Below are 23,641 nucleotides of genomic sequence, written 5' to 3'. Positions count from 1 at the left end.
AAAGGCCTTGGGGGGGGGGGGGGGGAGTTACTTTGATGCTGATTGAAGTTGATGTGGCCTGCATCAGTCCTTCTCTTTTCCAAGCTGGAGGCAGATATTAACCAGGTCTCTCCTGGCAACAGGTTCTTCTTGCAGGGGTTCTGAGTTGGGCGATATATCGTATATACTGTATACCGGGGTATTTTGAAATACCGACTGTCTAATTTTCAGGACCGTTTAGTTTTTTTGGGGGGGGGGGGGGATCTGGATACCACCCTCAGAGGAAGATGATGTCATCATTTGATGAGGTTAAAGAACCAACAGCAGGTAGCTAGGTAGGCGTGGGCTGTTCATCGTCATGTCAGACTGCGTGTTCCTGGTGTAGATCAATTATAGAAGCCAGTCACGAATGAGGTCTCCGTAGATCAGGACACCAGCCTCTGGCCCAAATTGACCTTTGCACTTTGTGGAGATCTGAGAGGATTTGATTGGCATCTTTGATGACGACATCCTCTGTACTAGTGAGACTTGAGTCGGGAACCCAAGCGAGAATCTGTTGCCAGCAGAGACCTGGTTCATTTCCATTTGCCTTCTTGCTTTGCAAAGGGCCAAGGCCACGGCTTCAAGTCAGCTTCAATCAGCGTCAAAGTAACTCCCTCTCTTAACACATGGGATGTGTCCCAAATGGCACTCTAGTCCCTATTTAGTGTCCTACTTTTGCCCAGGGCCCATAGTGCACTATAGGGGATAGTGTACCATTCGGGACGAAGCCGTATCTCAGGCTTTCCATCGCCCCTCAAGACATTAGCACTGAGAAGACCGAGGACAGTGTAATGATTTCAATCAGAATCATTTAAGATGTGTGATTGAGTTGACTGAGTGACTCAGTGACTGGAATGAGAGCCTGAGAAAGACACCTTTTTATTTTCTAAATAGTTACCCACTGATAGAGAGAGATGAGAGACAGAGAAAGAGAGAGACAGAGAGAGACAGAGAGATAGATAGAGAGACAGGGATATGCATCAACAGTAACCTTGGGAAAATCCTCTGCATTATCATTAACAGCAGACTCGAACATTTCCTCAATGAACACAATGTACCGAGCAAATGTCAAATAGGCTTTTTAACAAATTACCGTACAACAGACCATGTATTCACCCTGCACACCCTAATTGACAACCAAACAAACCAAAACAAAGGCAAAGTCTTCTCATGCTTTGTTGATTTCAAAAAAGTCTTCAACTCAATTTGGCATGAGGGGCTGCTATACAAATTGATGGAAAGTGGTGTTGGGGGTAAAACATACGACATTATAAAATCCATGTACACAAACAACAAGTGTGCGGTTAAAGACAGGGATGCAGCTTAAGCCCCACCCTCTTCAACATATATATCAACGAATTGGCGCGGCATCCAGCCTCACCCTACAAGAATCTGAAGTCAAATGTCTACTGTTTGCTGATGATCTGGTGCTTCTGTCACCAACCAAGGAGGGCCTACAGCAGCACCTAGATCTGCTGCACAGATTCTGTCAGACCTGAGTCTGCTCACCAACCAAGACTTCACAAAATGGGGCAAACACCAAATTGAGACTCTGCATGCAGAATTCTGCAAGAATATCCTCCGTGTACAATGAAAAACACCAAATAATGCATACAAAGCCATCACCTACAGAGAGATGAACCTGGAGAAGAGTCCCCTAAGCAAGCTGGTCCTGGGGCTCTGTTCACAAACACAAACACACCCTACAGAGCCCCAGGACAACAGCACAATTAGACCCAACCAAATCATGAGAAAACAAAAATATAATTACTTGACACATTGGAAAGAATTAACAAAAAAACAGAGCAAACTAGAATGCTATTTGGCCCTAAACAGAGAGTACACAGCGGCAGAATACCTGACCACTGTGACTGACCCAAACTTAAGGAAAGCTTTGACTATGTACAGACTCAGTGAGCATAGCCTTACTATTGAGAAAGGCCGCCGTAGGCAGACATGGCTCTCAAGAGAAGACAGGCTATGTGCACACTGCCCACAAAATGAGGTGGAAACTGAGCTGCACTTCCTAACCTCCTGCCAAATGTATGACCATATTAGAGAGACATATTTCCCTCAGATTACACAGATCCACAAAGAATTCGAAAACAAATCCAATTTTGATAAACTCCCATATCTACTGGGTGAAATATCACAGTGTGACATCACAGCAGCAAGATTTGTGATCTGTTGCCACGAGAAAAGGGCAACCAGTGAAGAACAAAAAACATTGTAAATACAACCCAGGGAACCCCTCGCCCAGGGAGCCATAGTAGTTTGCTTGTCCAACAGCGAGTCAGTTGTCATCAACTGTCACTTCCACTTCCTGTTTCACCTCTTGGTGTATCTTCCCTTTCCTGTTTCCTGTCCCAGAAGGAAGTTGTCTCTCATCAGCTCACCAGTACCCCTGCTGCTTGCTGACCCCTGAACCTGTAGCCAGGGTTACTAGGGAGTGTTACTAGGGTACAGGAAGGCTACTAGGGTACAGGAAGGGTTTACCAAGGTTACTATGGTTCAGCCAGGGCGGATGCTATGTTGTGAGTGCAAGGACCGTGTTCAGACTCAAGAGGAAGTAATCTGCTTTATTGGTGTGACTTCCTCTTCTATCTACCGGCAGAACCTTACAAGTCATTCGCTACTCTTCAATAATAGAAAAAAGAAACGCAACGGGCCGTTATTGAAAAGCATTTATCCTTTTGTGTGGTGGAAGTATTGTTATTACCAAGGCAGTCTGGATTCGTGTCTCTTACTTTGTTGTTGTCGTTGTCGGTATTCTTTCTTAGAAACTGCATTGTTGGTTTAAGGGCTTGTAAAAATAAGCATTTCAACTGTAAGGTGTATTCGGCGCGTGTGACAAATACAATTTGATTTGATTGTAGTATGATGTAGTATGTATCCCTGATTTTAATTAAAAAAACATGTTTTAAATAGGCAAGATTGTTAGTTGACAAAAGAAAGATCCGGAACAAGGTGGGTACTAGAACACATCCGTATAATACTTATATAATACTCCATATAATACTAATACGTATATAATACTCCATATAATACTAATACTTATAATACTCCATATAATACTAATACGTATAATACTCCATATAATACTAATACTTATAATACTCCATATAATACTAATACGTATATAATACTCCATATAATACTAATACTTATAATACTCCATATAATACTAATACATATATAATACTCCATATAATACTAATACTTATAATACTCTATATAATACTAATACTTATAATACTCCATATAATACTAATACGTATAATACTCCATATAATACTAATACTTATAATACTCCATATAATACTAATACTTATAATACTCCATATAATACTAATACTTATAATACTCCATATAATACTAATACTTATATAATACTCCATATAACACTAATACTTATAATACTCTATATAATACTAATACTTATAATACTCCATATAATACTAATACTTATAATACTCCATATAATACTAATACTTACAATACTCCAGATTTGGAATGAAACACTAGATGCAGTAATACTATACTAACAGTCTGGAATAAGCAACAGAGACACTATTTGATTAGCTAGAGGCTTAATGTGTAAATCTCTCAGACAGCGATCAAGGCTCAAATGTCAACAGTTGAGTGAGGGATTTAAGAAGGCCCAGTTGAAAAGGTTTTCTTGGAGGTGGGTGTAGATGAAAAACTATTGTCTGGTGTGCGCAAAGTCTTTATTCTCTCTCTGTTCCGCCAGACCTTTAGTGTCCTGGCCTTTCTGGTCTCCCGCGAGGCGAAGGTCTGTACCTCTATTGTTGTTGCTTTCTGAGTCTAGTGTGTGTGTGTGTGTGTGTGTGTGTGTGTGTGTGTGTGTGTGTGCTTGCGCGCTGCCGTTCTCCCCCCCCCCCCCCCCCCCCCCCCCTCTCCTCATATAACATAGACCCGATACCGCCGCCTTGCCTTTCTCTCTGTGATCCTATTGGTGCTCTACTTCCCCCTGTGGTTACCATGGAAACCCTCTCTAACGTTGCTCTGTCTACCAGCGACCAGCACTAAAAAGCTTGGTAGGCTAGATAGACATTTGCCATTGTCCTTTATTTTTTATTTTTTTCAAGATTAAATTTTTTTCATTATAGCAATGACACTTATAGCCTGTCATAGTTTCAATGGTCACTCTTAATTTGAGTGCCTGGATGTTATAGGATTAGGGGAGGGTTTAGGTATTAACGTGGCTGTAGATAAGAGAACACAGACACAGCTGATTGGATTGTCAGTAGCCTATAACGTGTGTCTGAACCCCCCCCCCCTCTCGTGAAGATGGATTTTGATTCCACATAGATATGTGTTTTTTATCCGATGTACCTCACTGGATATCTTATTGATTCCCCCCCCCCCCCCCCCACCCTGGGTGTTCATTGTTTTGTTTTTTTGTTGTCTCACGGTGCTGAACCCTGTGATAAAACAGAGTGTATAATTTCAGAGCATCTCTCTGCCTCTCCGCATCACTAGTTACCCAGTGATTGTATTGGGGTAGTGGGAAGATGTTATCACAATGTGTGTGTAGGTGTATTGGGGGGGGGGGGGGGGGTTCTGCAGGTGTCAGTTTTGTGTCAGTTTGATGAACCTGTAGGAGCCTGTTGACAATATGGTGTGGAAGGACAAGACGAATTATGACGATGATAATGAGGATTCTGGTTCCGGAACTCTCACGGGACATTCTGATTCTCCGTTCTATCCCTGCACCTGTCACAATGCACACATCCTGGCATTTCCACATTTAATGGAGGAGAATGTCTCCACAGGCAGCTCAGTCTTCTACCCATAGATATTTGATGTTAGAGTTGTCAGTGTCACTGCCAGTATAGCTACTTTCCACTCCAAAGTATTGTCATTCAATCAGAATATCTTTTCTGCTTCTGACTATTTCTGTATTGAGTTGAAGAGGCAGGAATAGCTACTAGCAGGAATTAGCCCTCCATTGCATTGCCATATCGTTATGTTCAGCTGGGACTCACTAAGGCTTTGTTTAGACAGGCAGACCAATTCTGATATATTTTTTTTTCTCTTCCCTAATTGGTCTTTTGTGCAAATCAGATCAGCTCTGAAAAAGATCTGATGTGAAAAGATCGGATGTGATTGATCCCAAAAAATATATATATATATCTGAATTGGGTTGCCTGTCTACTAAACACAGCCATAGACACTGAACAGAACAGAAGACTGAAGCAGGAAAAACTCATTTAGGCTCGTTAGCCACACTCAGCTGGAGATCCACAGCGACAGTTAGAGTTAGCAACGTGTAATTAGCAAGGTATGCTAGTTTCTCGGTGCATAATGCATGAGATACTAATCAAAGGTTAGCTACAAATACAACCGGGTATGAGAAGAATGTGTGGTTGTGTGTGTGTGTGTGTGTGTGTGTGTGTGTGTGTGTGTGTGTGTGTGTGTGTGTGTGTGTGTGTGTGTGTGTGTGTTGTACATGTTACACACTACATAGTATTAAAGGGCCAATTAACTGAACCGTATGGTACACAGATCCCTAATACCTGGTGGCAGGTATAATATTTTTACCTGACTGGTAGTACACACACACACACACACACACACACACACACACTGGATTGGAACTATTAGAGGTGGTAGCTGCGTCACATTTGTTTTCTCCAGCAGGGCATCAGTGTGATATGGAGTAGTCTACACGCGTGATTGGCTCGCCACGAGGAGCATCAGTGTGATATGGAGCAGTCTCCACGCGCGATTGGCTCGCCACGAGGAGCATCCGTGTGATATGGAGTAGTCTCCACGCGCGATTGGCTCGCCACGAGGAGCATCAGTGTGATATGGAGTAGTCTCCACGCGCGATTGGCTCACCACGAGGAGCACTTGCAACGTCATAAATAATGGATGTCAAACCTCACCATTTTAATGTCTTATAACATGTTATAGTTTATAGCTTTTAGTTTATAGCTTATTTTATCCACGTTCCTTATGTTCATGTTCTGTTATGTGGATAGTTGCTTTTTTTCCTTTTTCTTTACAGTAGGTCAAAAGTGAGAAACTGTGTCACCATTGTGGTTCTGGTTACTGCACACAGGACTAGTAATGGCAGGGGGGGATATCAGGGGGATATCATCAACTTGACCTTTCACCCCTAACTAACTAACCTCTGACATGGTTCGTCTTTCTGTCCCACAGCTAAAGGAAAACAGGAGAGGAGGGGGAAACTGGAGAGAAGCCGTCGCCTGAACCAAGACGCATCAACAGAGACTCATGGTACGTTTAAAGGACTGTTTTAATAACCTTCTTCTTCTTCTTCTCCCTTTATTCACTCCAATTCCACGGAAAAGTCACAAACTCTCAGCGGGGCTGGAGGTTATCTGAACCCCCTCCCCCAAAAAAAAAGACAGTTCAGATTTCTCATAACCTCAAAGCACTCTCTCCATGAATGTGTTTTTGTCACACCAGTCCTCTTCCTGTGTGTGTGTGTGTGTGTGTGTGTGTGTGTGTGTGTGTGTGTGTGTGTGTGTGTGTGTGTGTGTGTGTGTGTGTGTGTGTGTGTGTGCCCTCCAGTTTAGCCAAACAGCGAGCTGATATAGTCAGTGAGACATCTTCAGACATTCGTTTAAAGCTGGAACAGGAAAGAAGTGCCTGTCGACAGGCTTGTCTCTTATAGGCTGCTGAGTTCAGGAAGCGTGAAGAGACGTCACACAGTCAACAGGAGGAGAAGGATGCTGAGCCTTATGCCCTACCAGTTGACTTGGAGATTGTTTACATTTTTTGAATTTTTCTCATTTACAACTGCGACCTGGCCAAGATAAAGCATAGTAGTGTGAACAGACAACACAGAGTTACACATGGAGTAAACAATTAACAAGTCAATAACACAGTAGAAAAAAAGAGAGTCTATATACATTGTGTGCAAAAGGCATGAGGAGGTAGGCAGATAATTACAATTTAGCAGATTAACACTGGAGTGATAAATGATCAGATGGTCATGTGCAGGTAGAGATACTGGTGTGCAAAAGAGCAGAAAAGTAAATAAATATAAACAGTATGGGGATGAGGTAGGTAAATTGGGTGGGCTATTTACCGATGAACTATCTACAGCTGCAGCGATCGGTTAGCTGCTCAGATAGCAGATGTTTGAAGTTGGTGAGGGAGATAAAAGTCTCCAACTTCAGCGATCTTTGCAATTCGTTCCAGTCACAGGCAGCAGAGAACTGGAAGGAAAGGCGGCCAAATGAGGTGTTGGCTTTAGGGATGATCAGTGAGATACACCTGCTGGAGCGCGTGCTACGGGTGGGTGTTGCCATCGTGGCCAGTGAACTGAGATAAGGCGGAGCTTTACCTAGCATGGACTTGTAGATGACCTGGAGCCAGTGGGTCTGGTGACGAATATGTAGCGAGGGCCAGCCGACTAGAGCATACAGGTCGCAGTGGTGGGTAGTATAAGGTGCTTTAGTAACAAAACGGATGGCACTGTGACAAACTGCATCCAGTTTGCTGAGTAGAGTATTGGAAGCTATTTTGTTGATGACATCGCTGAAGTCGAGGATCGGTAGGATAGTCAGTTTTACTAGGGTAAGTTTGGCGACGTGAGTGAAGGAGGCTTTGTTGCGGAATAGAAAGCTGACTCTAGATTTGATTTTAGATTGGAGATGTTTGATATAAGTCTGGAAGGAGAGTTTACAGTCTAGCCAAACACCTAGGTACTTATAGATGTCCACATATTCTAGGTCGGAACCATCCAGGGTGGTGATGCTAGTCGGGCGTGCGGGTGCAGGCAGCGAACGGTTGAAAAGCATGCATTTGGTTTTACTAGCGTTTAACAGCAGTTGGAGGCCACGGAAGGAGTGTTGTATGGCATTGAAGCTCGTTTGAAGGTTAGATAGCACAGTGTCCAAGGAAGGGCCAGAAGTATACAGAATGGTGTCGTCTGCGTAGAGGTGGATCAGGGAATCGCCCGCAGCAAGAGCAACATTATTGATATATACAGAGAAAAGAGTCGGCCTGAGGATTGAACCCTGTGGCACCCCCATAGAGACTGCCAGAGGACCGGACAACAGGCCCTCCGATTTGACACACTGAACACTGTCTGCAAAGTAGTTGGTGAACCAGGCGAGGCAGTCATTAGAAAAACCGAGGCTACTGAGTCTGCCGATAAGAATATGGTGATTGACAGAGTCGAAAGCCTTGGCCAGGTCGATGAAGACGGCTGCACAGTACTGTCTTTTATCGATGGCGGTTATGATATCGTTTAGTACCTTGAGCGTGGCTGAGGTGCACCCGTGACCGGCTCGGAAACCGGATTGCACAGCGGAGAAGGTACGGTGGGATTCGAGATGGTCAATGATCTGTTTGTTGACTTGGCTTTCGAAGACCTTAGATAGGCAGGGCAGGATGGATATAGGTCTGTAACAGTTTGGGTCCTGGGTGTCTCCCCCTTTGAAGAGTGGGATGACTGTGGCAGCTTTCCAATCCTTGGGGATTTCAGACGATATGAAAGAGAGGTTACAGGCTGGTAATAGGGGTTGCGACAATGGCGGCGGATAGTTTCAGAAATAGAGGGTCCAGATTGTCAAGCCCAGCTGATTTGTACGAATCCAGGTTTTGCAGCTCTTTCAGAACATCTGCTATCTGGATTTGGGTAAAGGAGAAGCTGGGGAGGCTTGGGCGAGTACCTGCGGGGGGGGGGGCGAGCTGATGGCCGAGGTTGGAGTAGCCAGGAGGTAGGCATGGCCAGCCGTTGAGAAATGCTTGTTAAAGTTTTCGATAATCATGGATTTATCGGTGGTGACCGTGTTACCTAGCCTCAGTGCAGTGGGCAGCTGGGAGGAGGTGCTCTTGTTCTCCATGGACTTTACAGTGTCACAGAACGTTTTGGAGTTAGAGCTACAGGATGCAAATTTCTGCTTGAAGAAGCTGGCCTTTGCTTTCCTGACTGACTGCGTGTATTGGTTCCTGACTTCCCTGAACAGTTGCATATCGCGGGGACTATTCGATGCTATTGCAGTCCACCACAGGATGTTTTTGTGCTGGTCGAGGGCAGTCAGGTCTGGAGTGAACCAAGGGCTACATCTGTTCTTAGTTCTGCATTTTTTGAACGGAGCATGCTTATCTAAAATGGTGAGGAAGTTACTTTTAAAGAATGACCAGGCATCCTCAACTGACGGGATGAGGTCAATATCCTTCCAGGATACCCGGGCTAGGTCGATTAGAAAGGCCTGCTCGCAGAAGTGTTTTAGGGAGTGTTTGACAGTGATGATGGCTGGTTGTTTGACCGTGGATCCGCAGCGGATATAGGCAATGAGGCAGTGATTGCTGAGATCCTGGTTGAAGACAACGGAGGTGTATTTGGAGGGCCAGTTGGTCAGGATAACGTCTATGAGGGTGCCCTTGTTTACAGATTTAGGGTTGTACCTGGTGGGTTCCTTGATGATTTGTGTGAGATTGAGGGGATCTAGTTTAGAATGTAGGACTGCCGGGGTGTTAAGCATATCCCAGTTTAGGTCACCTAACAGAACAAACTCTGAAGCAAGATGGGGGGTGATCAATTCACAAATGGTGTCCAGGGCACAGCTGGGAGCTGAGGGGAGTCGGTAGAAGGCGGCAACAGTGAGAGACTTATTTCTGGGTAGAGTAATTTTTTAAATTAGTAGTTCGAACTGTTTGGGTATAGACCTGGAAAGGTCGGGCTATCTCTGCAGTAGACTACAACTCCTCCCCCTTTGGCAGTGCTATCTTGACGGAAAATGTTATAGTTGGGTATGGAAATCTCAGAATTATTGGTGGCCTTCCTAAGCCAGGATTCAGACACGGCAAGGACATCAGGGTTGGCAGAGTGTGCTAAAGCAGTGAGTAAAACAAACTTAGGGAGGAGGCTTCTGATGTTGACAAGCATGAAACCAAGGCTTTTTCAATCACAGAAGTCAACAAATGAGGGTGCCTGGGGACATGCAGGGCCTGGGTTTACCTCCACATCACCCGTGGAACAGAGGAGGAGTAGTATGAGGGTGCGGCTAAAGGCTATCAAAACTGGTTGCCTAGAGCATTGGGGACAAAGAATAAAAGGAGCAGATTTCTGGGCATGGTATAATATGTTCAGGGCATAATGCGCAGACAGGGGTTTGGTGGGGTGCGGGTACAGCGGAGGTAAATCCAGGCACTGGGTGATGATAAGAGAGGTTGTATCTCTGGAGATGCTGGTTGTAATGGGTGAGGTCACCGCATGTGTGGGAGGTGGGACAAAGGAGGTATCAGAGGTATGAAGAGTGGAACTAGGGGCTCCATTGTAAACTAAAACAATGATAACTAACCTGAACAACAGTATACAAGGCATATTGACATTTGAGAGAGACATACAGCGAGGCATACAGTAATCGCAGGTGTTGATTGGGAGAGCTAGCAAAAACAACAGGTGAGACAACAACAGCTAATCAGCTAGCACAACAACAGCAGGTAAAATGGTGATGACTAGGCAGAGAGGGTCAGATTAACTACACACAGCCTGAGTGCGGCTGGGGCCGACAGATAAAACATAAACAAACAAAATGGAGTACCGTGATTAATGGACAGTCAAGCAGGCATCAGCTATGTAGCCAAGTGATCGCAGTGTCCAGCAGGCATCAGCTATGTAGCCAAGTGATCACAGTGTCCAGGGGGCAGCAGTAGATGGGACAGGGAAGCAGCCACTACGCTAGCGACACAGTGTTTAAAGTTAGTAGCCCGGGGATGGTAGGGGGGGTCTGCTCAGGGTTGGCAGGGAGATGTGCCTGCTAGCAGGGAGATGTGCCTGGCTCACGGCTAACTGGTGCTAGCTTCGTGGCAGTGGCGTTAGCCAAGGTCCAGAGTTTACAGCAAGGATCCGGTGGAGTATTGGGCTCTAGCCGTGTATGAGTGGGGTTCGGGTGAACAGCTGAGTAGGCTGGGAGGTGGGCCTCAGGGATAGCTTCGGTACTGGGTGCAAGCTAGCTGGGAAGATCAGAAGTAGTGGGTAAGGGATTACAGCAGGAATCCTGCGTTGTTGTGAAGAGACAGTTCGAAACTGGTAGACTGCCGAGAATTATCCAGGCTGAAAAACAGCGCTGGCTGTGCAGAAGGTAAAAGCCGCTAGCAGTGGCTAAAAATGACTAAATAGCATGTAGCTAAGTGGCTGGTTAGCTTTTGGAGGTTCTTGAATGTGTTCTAAAATTAAAAATAATAGCGATTCCGTATCGCATTGGGTGAGGCAAGTTACCGGAAGGTATAATCGAATTAAAAATCTAAAAGAGATTGAAAATAAATATGGGTCCAGTGAGTGGTTGGGCTGGCTGGGGACACGGTGATTCAGACAGTTAGCAAGCCTGTGCTAACAAGCTAACAGTTAGTAGGCCAGGGCTAAACAAGCTAGCAGTTAGCAGACCGGGGCTAAACAAGCTAGCAATTAGTAGACCGGGGCAGGCTAGCAGTTAGCAGGCCGGGTTAGCAAGCAAGCAGATAGCAAGGGCTAGAAAGTTAGCCTTTGGGGGACGTGGTTAGCATAATGGGCATTCAGCGGGCGTCGCGCCTGAGTCCTCGGGCATAGATAGCTAGGTGAAGGATCCCTGGTCTTCAGTAAAGGCTTGGAGATGGATAGCTAGGTGAAGGATCCCTGGTCTTCAGTAAAGGCTTGGAGACAGATAGCTAGGTGAAGGATCCCTGGCCATCAGTAAAGGCTTGGAGATAGATAGCTAGGTGAAGGATCCCTGGCCATCAGCTCAGAGAAAAATGGATGGGTCTTCCCAGCCGCGGAGCTATGATAGTTTACATCGCAACATACATTGTGCTTTGTCAAAGAGCCAAGAGAATGGCAAGGGACATCTGGGCTTTCTATAGACGGCCAGGGCTCGTAAAAAGATGGCTATGGCTCACAAAGACACCACCGGGGGGCTTTGTCCCTTCAGACTGTCGCAGCGGTGCAGTGGTCGTGTCTTTGTGAGACCTGATTAGCATGGAGATCTATAGCATTAGCATTCACAGCATCCCTCGGTAGCAGACCTGCATGGATCCAGAGGGCAAAGGACACACACACACACAACACACACAACACACACACACACTCACACTCACACTCACACACACACAGCAGACAGGCGTGAATCGAGAGGTTAAAGGGGACTTCAGACCGAGACACAACAGCCTGCAGACAGACATGTAAAGCTATCACCATGAAGGTTCCCACACAGCCAACCTTACAAATAAATGAGTGTGTTTGTGTGTGTGTGTGCGTGTGCGTGTGCGTGTGTGTGTACCGTTTTGCCTGATAACTTTTATGGCTAAAATCGTTGCATACAGTACTTTCCTACCGTTTGCATCATGTCATTATGGCCTTAGAGTTTAACTGAATGATTCATTAGCTAACAGTAGAGGACTGTTTCTGCTCTCATTTCAGTAGCAGCTCGTCTATTCTAGTGTTATTGCCAAACCCATTTCACTTGTCATGTAATGGTGTCACTGTATTAAGAATTAAGTCCCTCTTGTCAAATTAATAAACAAGTATGGCACTTCCGGGCTTCTGTAGTGATCGCATATTAGTTGGGCAACATTAAATAAATATTAGTCTGGATTTATTTTAGTACACACACACACACACACACACACACACACACACACACACACACACACACACACACACACACACACACACACACACACACACACACTTATTGCCTGGTAACTGGTAACAGTCCTCTATCTAACTAACATACTGTATGGCCTGGTAACAGTCCTCTATCTAACTAACATACTGTATGGGCTGGTAACAGTCCTCTATCTAACTAACATACTGTATGGACTGGTAACAGTCCTCTATCTAACTAACATACTGTATGGGCTGGTAACAGTCCTCTGTCTAACTAACATACTGTATGGGCTGGTAGCAGGTAACAGTCCTCTATCTAACTAACATACTGTATGGGCTGGTAACAGTCCTCTATCTAACTAACATACTGTATGGGCTGGTAACAGGTAACAGTCCTCTATCTAACTAACATACTGTATGGGCTGGTAACAGTCCTCTATCTAACTAACATACTGTATGGCCTGGTAACAGTCCTCTATCTAACTAACATACTGTATGGACAGGTAACAGTCCTCTATCTAACTAACATACTGTATGGCCTGGTAACAGTCCTCTATCTAACTAACATACTGTATGGGCTGGTAACAGTCCTCTATCTAACTAACATACTGCATGGGCTGGTAACAGGGAACAGTCCTCTATCTAACTAACATACTGTATGGCCTGGTAACAGTCCTCTATCTAACTAACATACTGTATGGACTGGTAACAGTCCTCTATCTAAATAACATACTGTATGGACTGGTAACAGTCCTCTATCTAACTAACATACTGTATGGCCTGGTAACAGTCCTCTATCTAACTAACATACTGTATGGACAGGTAACAGTCCTCTATCTAACTAACATACTGTATGGGCTGGTAACAGGGACAGTCCTCTATCTAACTAACATACTGTATGGACTGGTAACAGTCCTCTATCTAACTAACATACTGTATGGGCTGGTAACAGGGAACAGTCCTCTATCTAACTAACATACTGTATGGCCTGGTAACAGTCCTCTATCTAACTAACATACTGTATGGACTGGTAACAGTCCTCTATCTAACTAACATACTGTATGGCCTGGTAACAGGTAACAGTCCTCTATCTAACTAACATACTGTATGGACTGGTAACAGTCCTCTATCTAACTAACATACTGTATGGGCTGGTAACAGTCCTCTATCTAACTAACATACTGTATGGACTGGTAACAGTCCTCTATCTAACTAACATACTGTATGGGCTGGTAACAGTCCTCTGTCTAACTAACATACTGTATGGGCTGGTAGCAGGTAACAGTCCTCTATCTAACTAACATACTGTATGGGCTGGTAACAGTCCTCTATCTAACTAACATACTGTATGGGCTGGTAACAGGTAACAGTCCTCTATCTAACTAACATACTGTATGGGCTGGTAACAGTCCTCTATCTAACTAACATACTGTATGGCCTGGTAACAGTCCTCTATCTAACTAACATACTGTATGGACAGGTAACAGTCCTCTATCTAACTAACATACTGTATGGCCTGGTAACAGTCCTCTATCTAACTAACATACTGTATGGGCTGGTAACAGTCCTCTATCTAACTAACATACTGCATGGGCTGGTAACAGGGAACAGTCCTCTATCTAACTAACATACTGTATGGCCTGGTAACAGTCCTCTATCTAACTAACATACTGTATGGACTGGTAACAGTCCTCTATCTAACTAACATAATGTATGGACTGGTAACAGTCCTCTATCTAACTAACATACTGTATGGGCTGGTAACAGTCCTCTATCTAACTAACATACTGTATGGGCTGGTAACAGTCCTCTATCTAACTAACATACTGTATGGGCTGGTAACAGTCCTCTGTCTAACTAACATACTGTATGGGCTGGTAGCAGGTAACAGTCCTCTATCTAACTAACATACTGTATGGGCTGGTAACAGTCCTCTATCTAACTAACATACTGTATGGGCTGGTAACAGGTAACAGTCCTCTATCTAACTAACATACTGTATGGACTGGTAACAGTCCTCTATCTAACTAACATACTGTATGGGCTGGTAACAGTCCTCTATCTAACTAACATACTGTATGGACAGGTAACAGTCCTCTATCTAACTAACATACTGTATGGCCTGGTAACAGTCCTCTATCTAACTAACATACTGTATGGACAGGTAACAGTCCTCTATCTAACTAACATACTGTATTGACTGGTAACAGTCCTCTATCTAACTAACATACTGTATGGGCTGGTAACAGGGACAGTCCTCTATCTAACTAACATACTGTATGGACTGGTAACAGTCCTCTATCTAACTAACATACTGTATGGGCTGGTAACAGGGAACAGTCCTCTATCTAACTAACATACTGTATGGCCTGGTAACAGTCCTCTATCTAACTAACATACTGTATGGGCTGGTAACAGTCCTCTATCTAACTAACATACTGTATGGCCTGGTAACAGGTAACAGTCCTCTATCTAACTAACATACTGTATGGCCTGGTAACAGTCCTCTATCTAACTAACATACTGTATGGGCTGGTAACAGTCCTCTATCTAACTAACATACTGTATGGGCTGGTAACAGTCCTCTATCTAACTAACATACTGTATGGCCTGGTAACAGTCCTCTATCTAACTAACATACTGTATGGGCTGGTAACAGTCCTCTATCTAACTAACATACTGTATGGGCTGGTAACAGGTAACAGTCCTCTATCTAACTAACATACTGTATGGGCTGGTAACAGTCCTCTATCTAACTAACATACTGTATGGGCTGGTAACAGGGACAGTCCTCTATCTAACTAACATACTGTATGGCCTGGTAACAGTCCTCTATCTAACTAACATACTGTATGGGCTGGTAACAGTCCTCTATCTAACTAACATACTGTATGGGCTGGTAACAGTCCTCTATCTAACTAACATACTGTATGGGCTGGTAACAGGTAACAGTCCTCTATCTAACTAACATACTGTATGGCCTGGTAACAGTCCTCTATCTAACTAACATACTGTATGGGCTGGTAACAGTCCTCTATCTAACTAACATACTGTATGGCCTGGTAACTGTCCTCTATCTAACTAACATACTGTATGGACTGGTAACAGTCCTCTATCTAACTAACATACTGTATGGCCTGGTAACAGTCCTCTATCTAACTAACATACTGTATGGGCTGGTAACAGTCCTCTATCTAACTAACATACTGTATGGACTGGTAACAGTCCTCTATCTAACTAACATACTGTATGGCCTGGTAACAGTCCTCTATCTAACTAACATACTGCATGGGCTGGTAACAGGTAACAGTCCTCTATCTAACTAACATACTGTATGGGCTGGTAACAGTCCTCTATCTAACTAACATACTGTATGGACTGGTAACAGTCCTCTATCTAACTAACATACTGTATGGACTGGTAACAGGTAACAGTCCTCTATCTAACTTACATACTGTATGGGCTGGTAACAGTCCTCTATCTAACTAACATACTGTATGGCCTGGTAACAGTCCTCTATCTAACTAACATACTGTATGGACTGGTAACAGTCCTCTATCTAACTAACATACTGTATGGCCTGGTAACAGTCCTCTATCTAACTAACATACTGTATGGGCTGGTAACAGTCCTCCATCTAACTAACATACTGTATGGGCTGGTAACAGTCCTCTATCTAACTAACATACTGTATGGGCTGGTAACATGTAACAGTCCTCTATCTAACTAACATACTGTATGGGCTGGTAACAGTCCTCTATCTAACTAACATACTGTATGGACTGGTAACAGTCCTCTATCTAACTAACATACTGTATGGGCTGGTAACAGGTAACAGTCCTCTATCTAACTAACATACTGTATGGCCTGGTAACAGTCCTCTATCTAACTAACATACTGTATGGGCTGGTAACAGTCCTCTATCTAACTAACATACTGTATGGACTGGTAACAGTCCTCTATCTAACTAACATACTGTATGGCCTGGTAACAGTCCTCTATCTAACTAACATACTGTATGGCCTGGTAACAGGTAACAGTCCTCTATCTAACTAACATACTGTATGGGCTGGTAACAGTCCTCTATCTAACTAACATACTGTATGGACTGGTAACAGTCCTCTATCTAACTAACATACTGTATGGGCTGGTAACAGGTAACAGTCCTCTATCTAACTAACATACTGTATGGCCTGGTAACAGTCCTCTATCTAACTAACATACTGTATGGGCTGGTAACAGTCCTCTATCTAACTAACATACTGTATGGCCTGGTAACAGTCCTCTATCTAACTAACATACTGTATGGGCTGGTAACAGTCCTCTATCTAACTAACATACTGTATGGGCTGGTAACAGTCCTCTATCTAACTAACATACTGTATGGACTGGTAACAGTCCTCTAACTAACATACTGTATGGACTGGTAACAGGTAACAGTCCTCTATCTAACTAACATACTGTATGGCCTGGTAACAGTCCTCTATCTAACTAACATACTGTATGGCCTGGTAACAGGTAACAGTCCTCTATCTAACTAACATACTGTATGGGCTGGTAACAGTCCTCTATCTAACTAACATACTGTATGGACTGGTAACAGTCCTCTATCTAACTAACATACTGTATGGGCTGGTAACAGTCCTCTATCTAACTAACATACTGTACGGACTGGTAACAGGTAACAGTCCTCTATCTAACTAACATACTGTATGGCCTGGTAACAGTCCTCTATCTAACTAACATACTGTATGGGCTGGTAACAGTCCTCTATCTAACTAACATACTGTATGGACTGGTAACAGGTAACAGTCCTCTATCTAACTAACATACTGTATGGCCTGGTAACAGTCCTCTATCTAACTAACATACTGTATGGCCTGGTAACAGTCCTCTATCTAACTAACATACTGTATGGGCTGGTAACAGGGAACAGGGCCTGTTAACAGGGCCTGAGTGATCACTCGTTAGACACATGGCAGTCTAAGCTGTCCCTGGGCCTAATGTGGTCCCACAGCTCTGATGTACTGTGCTTTGTTTGATGAAGGGTGAAATTACTCCTACACTGTTAGAAAAAAAAGGTGCTATCGAGAACCTAAAAGGGTTTTTCGGCTGTATCCCATAGGAGAACCCTTTACAGAACAATTTTTGGTTCCACGTAGAACCTTTTCCCCAGAGGGTTCTACATGGAACCCAAAATAGTTCTAAATAGAACCAAAAATGGCCTCCCGGGTGGCGCAGTGGTTAAGGGCGCTGTACTGCAGCGCCAGCTGTGCCATCAGAGTCCTGGGTTCGCGCCCAGGCTCTGTCGTAACCGGCCGCGACCGGGAGGTCCGTGGGGCGACACACAATTGGCCTAGCGTCGCCCGGGTTAGGGAGGGCTTGTCTCATCGCGCACCAGCGACTCCTGTGGCGGGCTGGGCGCAGTGTATGCTAACCAAGGTGGCCAGGTGCACAGTGTTTCCTCCGGCGCATTGGTGCGGCTGGCTTCCGGGTTGGATGTGCGCTGTGTTAAAGAAGCAGCGGCTTGGTTGGGTTGTGTATCGGAGGACGCATGACTTTCAACCTTCGTCTCTCCCGAGCCCGTACGGGAGTTGTAGCGATGAGACAAGATAGTAACTACTACAACAATTGGATACTACGAAATTGGGGAGAAAAAGGGGTAAAATTCAAAAGTAAAATAAAAAATAAATAAATAGAACCAAAAAGGGTTCTTCCTGGAACCCTGTGAAGATGCTTATTTCCCCACTAGTGGTTAAAGTTTGTTTACTGTATTTTTAATATTTTTTAATATATAATATACATATATATTAATTTATTTAACCTTTATAACCAAGTAATTTAAGAACACATTCTTATTTACAATGACGGCTTAGGAACAGTGGGTTAACTGCCTTGTTCAGGGGCAGAACGACAGAAGCTAGTCGTTCCGTAACTAGTGTTAAGCGGAGATCCCAAACACACTCTCACCCTCAGCCTTAACCCCTCCTCTGGCCTTGCAGAACGACAGAAGCTAGTCGTTCCGTAACTAGTGTTAAGCGGAGATCCCAAACACACTCTCACCCTCAGCCTTAACCCCTCCTCTGGCCTTGCAGAACGACAGAAGCTAGTCGTTCCGTAACTAGTGTTAAGACCCCAAACACACCCTCACCCTCAGCCTTAACCCCTCCTCTGGCCTTGCAGAACGACAGAAGCTAGTCGTTCCGTAACTAGTGTTACGACCCCAAACACACTCTCACCCTCAGCCTTAACCCCTCCTCTGGCCTTGCAGAACGACAGAAGCTAGTCGTTCCGTAACTAGTGTTAAGACCCCAAACACACTCTCACCCTCAGCCTTAACCCCTCCTCTGGCCTTGCAGAACGACAGAAGCTAGTCGTTCCGTAACTAGTGTTAAGATCCCAAACACACTCTCACCCTCAGCCTTAACCCCTCCTCTGGCCTTGCAGAACGACAGAAGCTAGTCGTTCCGTAACTAGTGTTAAGATCCCAAACACACTCTCACCCTCAGCCTTAACCCCTCCTCTGGCCTTGCAGAACGACAGAAGCTAGTCGTTCCGTAACTAGTGTTAAGATCCCAAACACACTCTCACCCTCAGCCTTAACCCCTCCTCTGGCCTTGCAGAACGACAGAAGCTAGTCGTTCCGTAACTAGTGTTAAGACCCCAAACACACCCTCACCCTCAGCCTTAACCCCTCCTCTGGCCTTGCAGAACGACAGAAGCTAGTCGTTCCGTAACTAGCGTTAAGACCCCAAACACACTCTCACCCTCAGCCTTAACCCCTCCTCTGGCCTTGTGTCATATCAAAATCCCAACAGGAATATTACGATAAAAAAACTGTCCTAAAGTCCCATGTTTCATTTCCCCCTTTAAAAGACCAATTAAAAATCCCCTTTTCAATAGATTATCAAACAAACATAAAGGGACAGTTTCCCAGACAGATTAAGCCTAGTGCTGGTCTAAAAAACTATGCATCAACAAGTCTTCAGATTCTGACCCCAACATAATTTTTTTATTTTTTATAAGTTTGCTCACTCTGGGCTGACTACTGTTTAGCATAAGATCTCTGTCTCAATTACTCCGTTTCACCATGTGACCCTCACAGCAGTGTGCTTACTCCTCTGGGAAATAGGGAGGGGGTTGTCCATCCCTAAATCAGGACCTGTCTCTGTCGTTGTTTACTTCTATACGGCCATCTGTGATGTCAGATTCAGCAGTAGGTTATCTGTGATGTTAGACTCATTGGTAGACTATCTGTGATGTGAGATTCAGCAGTAGGTTATCTGTGATGTTAGACTCATTGGTAGACTATCTGTGTGATCTAAATTGTGATTTTATCGAGAACAATGGAACCTCGGGCATATCCACATCACTCAATCTACTCTCTCTTCTTTCTCTCTCTGCTTTTTGTTTATAGTGCATTTCAGCTATTACAGTCACCCTATATTGAGCTAGATCAGGGGTATTCAACCTGCGGTCCACGACCCCTAGGGGTCCATGGAGGTACTGCAGTTCGGTCCATGGAGGTACTGCAAACCGGCGAGCCAGGGACCCGCTCCCTGGCTCTCCGGTTTGCCTGGGAGGGGGTCCCTGGCTCGCCGGTTTGCCTGGGAGGGGGTCCCTGGCTCTCCGGTTTGCCTGGGAGGGGGTCCCTGGCTTGCCGGTTTGCCTGGGAGCGGGTCCCTGGCTCGCCGGTTTGCCTGGGAGGGGGTCCCTGGCTCTCCGGTTTGCCTGGGAGGGGGTCCCTGGCTCTCCGGTTTGCCTGGGAGGGGGTCCCTGGCTCTCCGGTTTGCCTGGGAGGGGGTCCCTGGCTCTCCGGTTTGCCTGGGAGGGGGTCCCTGGTCCCTTTAAAGTTACTAGTGATCCATTTATTAAATGTATTAAAGTGGCTGGAGTTGAGTCAGTATGTTGGCAGCAGCCTCTCAATGTTAGTGGTGGCTGTTTAACAGTCTGATGGCCTTGAAATAGAAGCTGCTTTGATGCACCTGTACTGACCTCGCCTCTGGATGATAGCGTTGTGAACAGGCAGTGGCTCGGGTGGTTGTTGTCCTTGATGATCATTTTGCCCTTACTGTGACATTGGGTGCTGTAAGTGTCCTGGAGGGCAGGTAGTTTGCCCCCGGTGATGCGTTGTGCAGACCTCACTACCCTCTGGAGAGCCTTGCGGTTGTGGGCGGAGCTGTTGCCGTACCAGGCGGTGACAGGATGCTCTCGGTTGTGCATCTGTAAAAGTTTGTCAGGGTTTTAGGTGACAAGCCAAATGTATTCAGCCACCTGAGGTTGAAGAGGCGCTGTTGCTGTCTGTGTGGGTGGACCATTTCAGTTTGTCAGTCATGTGTACACTGTTTTAAATGTATGTAATTCTGTCATGTTTCGTGTTTCGTGTTTTGACCCCAGGAAGAGTAGCTGCTACTTTACCACTAGCCAATGGGGATCCTAATAAAATAACAAACACACACACACACACACACACACACACACACACACACTCACACACACTCACACTCACACACACACTCACACTCACACACACTCACACTCACACACACACTCACACACACACACACACACACACTCACACACACACACACACACACACACACACACACACACACACACACACACACACACACACACACTGAGATCCAGAGGGAGACCCAGAAGGAGAGAGGTGGTTCAGGGGATCAATGCCCATCAACTGCCTGCCTTTCCTGGGCTGTGTATCGAACCATCCTCCCTGAGCCTGTTACTGTCTCCTCCATTCTGTCTGTTAGAGGTGCTGACACTATGAAGTGGGAACTGGAGAGGAGCCAATCTGCCGTATGTAGGAGAATGTGGAGGAGGTGGAAGGAGAGAGGAGGATGAAGGTTAAGTCGTCGGCATGCATCCCATCCATAACAGTTTGTGAATATATTATGACGGCATTTTTTGCTGTTCGTGCAAACAACTTTTTTTTTTTCTTCAGGCAAGCCGAACTTTGATAGCCGAAGTCTACGCCTCCTTCGTTGGTGATTGTTAAACTGTAGGGATTCTACTATGAAGTGGTTGTTTTCATTTAGCACATTTTATCGTTAAAATGTTTTCACGTGATAAAATACTACACAAAACATCTATGCCACTAAGACCTCCTGGGCAAAAAGCGTACACATTTATTACCGATTTCTTGAGTTATCTTAGATTAATTCGGACTATTGTGAGAATATCTACACCGGCTACGGCGTCTCAAGTTGGACAAACAGTACTATTGCTGCTTTTTTTCTCGTTTTTCAATCGAAGGTCTTTTAAAGTCCAAGTTCTGCTAGAAGCAGTATTCAGATGTCTTTAGAAGGAGGAGGAGGAAGAGGATGAAGAGGAGGGTGAGATGGAGGATCAGACTGTCTGTTAGTTAATCAGACTATAGTCCAGTTTTGTTCAGTATTGTGCCTCAGACTCACTCACTGGGGCTGTGCCAGCATGAAGAGCCCCCCCCCCCCACCCCCCTAAAGGCCATAAAGGGGAGTACTGATGTACGTCCCCTAGAGGCCATAAAGGGGGGTACTGATGTATGTCCCCTAGAGGCCATAAAGGGGGGTACTGATTCATGTTCCCTAGAGGCCATAAAGGTACTGATGTATGTCCCCTAGAGGCCATAAAGGGGGGTACTGATGTATGTCCCCTAGAGGCCATAAAGGGGGGTACTGATTTATGTTCCCTAGAGGCCATAAAGGTACTGATGTATGTCCCCTAGAGGCCATAAAGGGGGGTACTGATGTATGTCCCCTAGAGGCTATAAAGGGGAGTACTAATTGATGTTCCCTAGAGGCCATGAAGGGGGGTACTGATGTATGTCCCCTAGAGGCTATAAAGGGGAGTACTGATGTATGTCCCCTAGAGGCCATAAAGGGGGGTACTGATGTATGTCCCCTAGAGAACATAAAGGTACTGATGTATGTTCCCTAGAGGCCTAGAGACCATAAAGGGGGGTACTGATGTATGTCCCCTAGAGGCCATAAAGGGGGGTACTGATGTATGTCCGCTGGCACGCAACAGCTTCTGAAACTGTAACATTAATACACACTGTGGCCTTTCCCAATAGCTGTTTGGCTCCAAGTGCCTGTGCTGATTTTGCTTCTAGTCTAAACAAGACTTTTTTAGTACAATGAATATAAATGCTAAAGGGGTCTGCTTGAGTGAGGGAATTCATCAGAGACCAGACACGCCATTCTTTTGTGGTGTACGGTACAGTAGAGGTATTGTAATGCTTACTCAGACCAAGTCCTTTGCCTGAGGGCAGAGTAGTAGCAGTGCTTTATGTTATGATTTTGCGTTACAGTTTGACCATGAGATCCCTGTATACTCGTTAGTATTTATTAGGATCCCCAACATTAGCTGATGCCAAGATCTAATCATAAAGTCTATGTGAGTCCAACAGCTCTGAGCTTCACACTTCCTCTGTGAGTTGAGTTCCAGCTGTGGGCTACAGTGTGCTGTAGCTGGTCTGTGAGTTGAGTTCCAGCTGTGGTATACAGTGTGCTGTAGCTGGTCTGTGAGTTGATTTCCAGCTGTGGTATACAGTGTGCTGTAGCTGGTCTGTGAGTTGAGTTCCAGCTGTGGGCTACAGTGTGCTGTAGCTGGTCTGTGAGTTGAGTTCCAGCTGTGGTATACAGTGTGCTGTAGCTGGTCTGTGAGTTGAGTTCCAGCTGTGGACTACAGTGTGCTGTAGCTGGTCTGTGAGTTGAGTTCCAGCTGTGGGCTACAGTGTGCTGTAGCTGGTCTGTGAGTTGATTTCCAGCTGTGGTATACAGTGTGCTGTAGCTGGTCTGTGAGTTGAGTTCCAGCTGTGGGCTACAGTGTGCTGTAGCTGGTCTGTGAGTTGAGTTCCAGCTGTGGTATACAGTGTGCTGTAGCTGGTCTGTGAGTTGAGTTCCAGCTGTGGACTACAGTGTGCTGTAGCTGGTCTGTGAGTTGAGTTCCAGCTGTGGGCTACAGTGTGCTGTAGCTGGTCTGTGAGTTGAGTTCCAGCTGTGGGCTACAGTGTGCTATAGCTGG

At 45.2% G+C, this 23,641-nt stretch overlaps 2 protein-coding genes across 2 annotated transcripts in view; one reads left to right on the top strand and one right to left on the bottom strand.

Moving 5' to 3' along the window:
- Positions 1-23,641, bottom strand: part of LOC139376285 (uncharacterized) — a 1,125,987-nt gene that overhangs the window by 405,986 nt on the left and 696,360 nt on the right. The window lies entirely within an intron of this gene.
- LOC139376209 (tetraspanin-18B-like) overlaps positions 1-23,641 on the top strand; it is a 124,903-nt gene that overhangs the window by 71,679 nt on the left and 29,583 nt on the right. Inside the window, exon 2 of the mRNA XM_071118511.1 lies at positions 6,211-6,288. Within this exon, the coding sequence (XP_070974612.1) occupies positions 6,286-6,288 (3 nt within the window). The 5' untranslated portion in view covers positions 6,211-6,285. The remainder of the gene's footprint in view (positions 1-6,210; positions 6,289-23,641) is intronic.

Source organism: Oncorhynchus clarkii, chromosome 2, assembly GCF_045791955.1.
Source record: "Oncorhynchus clarkii lewisi isolate Uvic-CL-2024 chromosome 2, UVic_Ocla_1.0, whole genome shotgun sequence".
NCBI lineage: Eukaryota > Metazoa > Chordata > Actinopteri > Salmoniformes > Salmonidae > Oncorhynchus > Oncorhynchus clarkii.
This window is presented reverse-complemented; position numbering and strand designations above follow the sequence as displayed.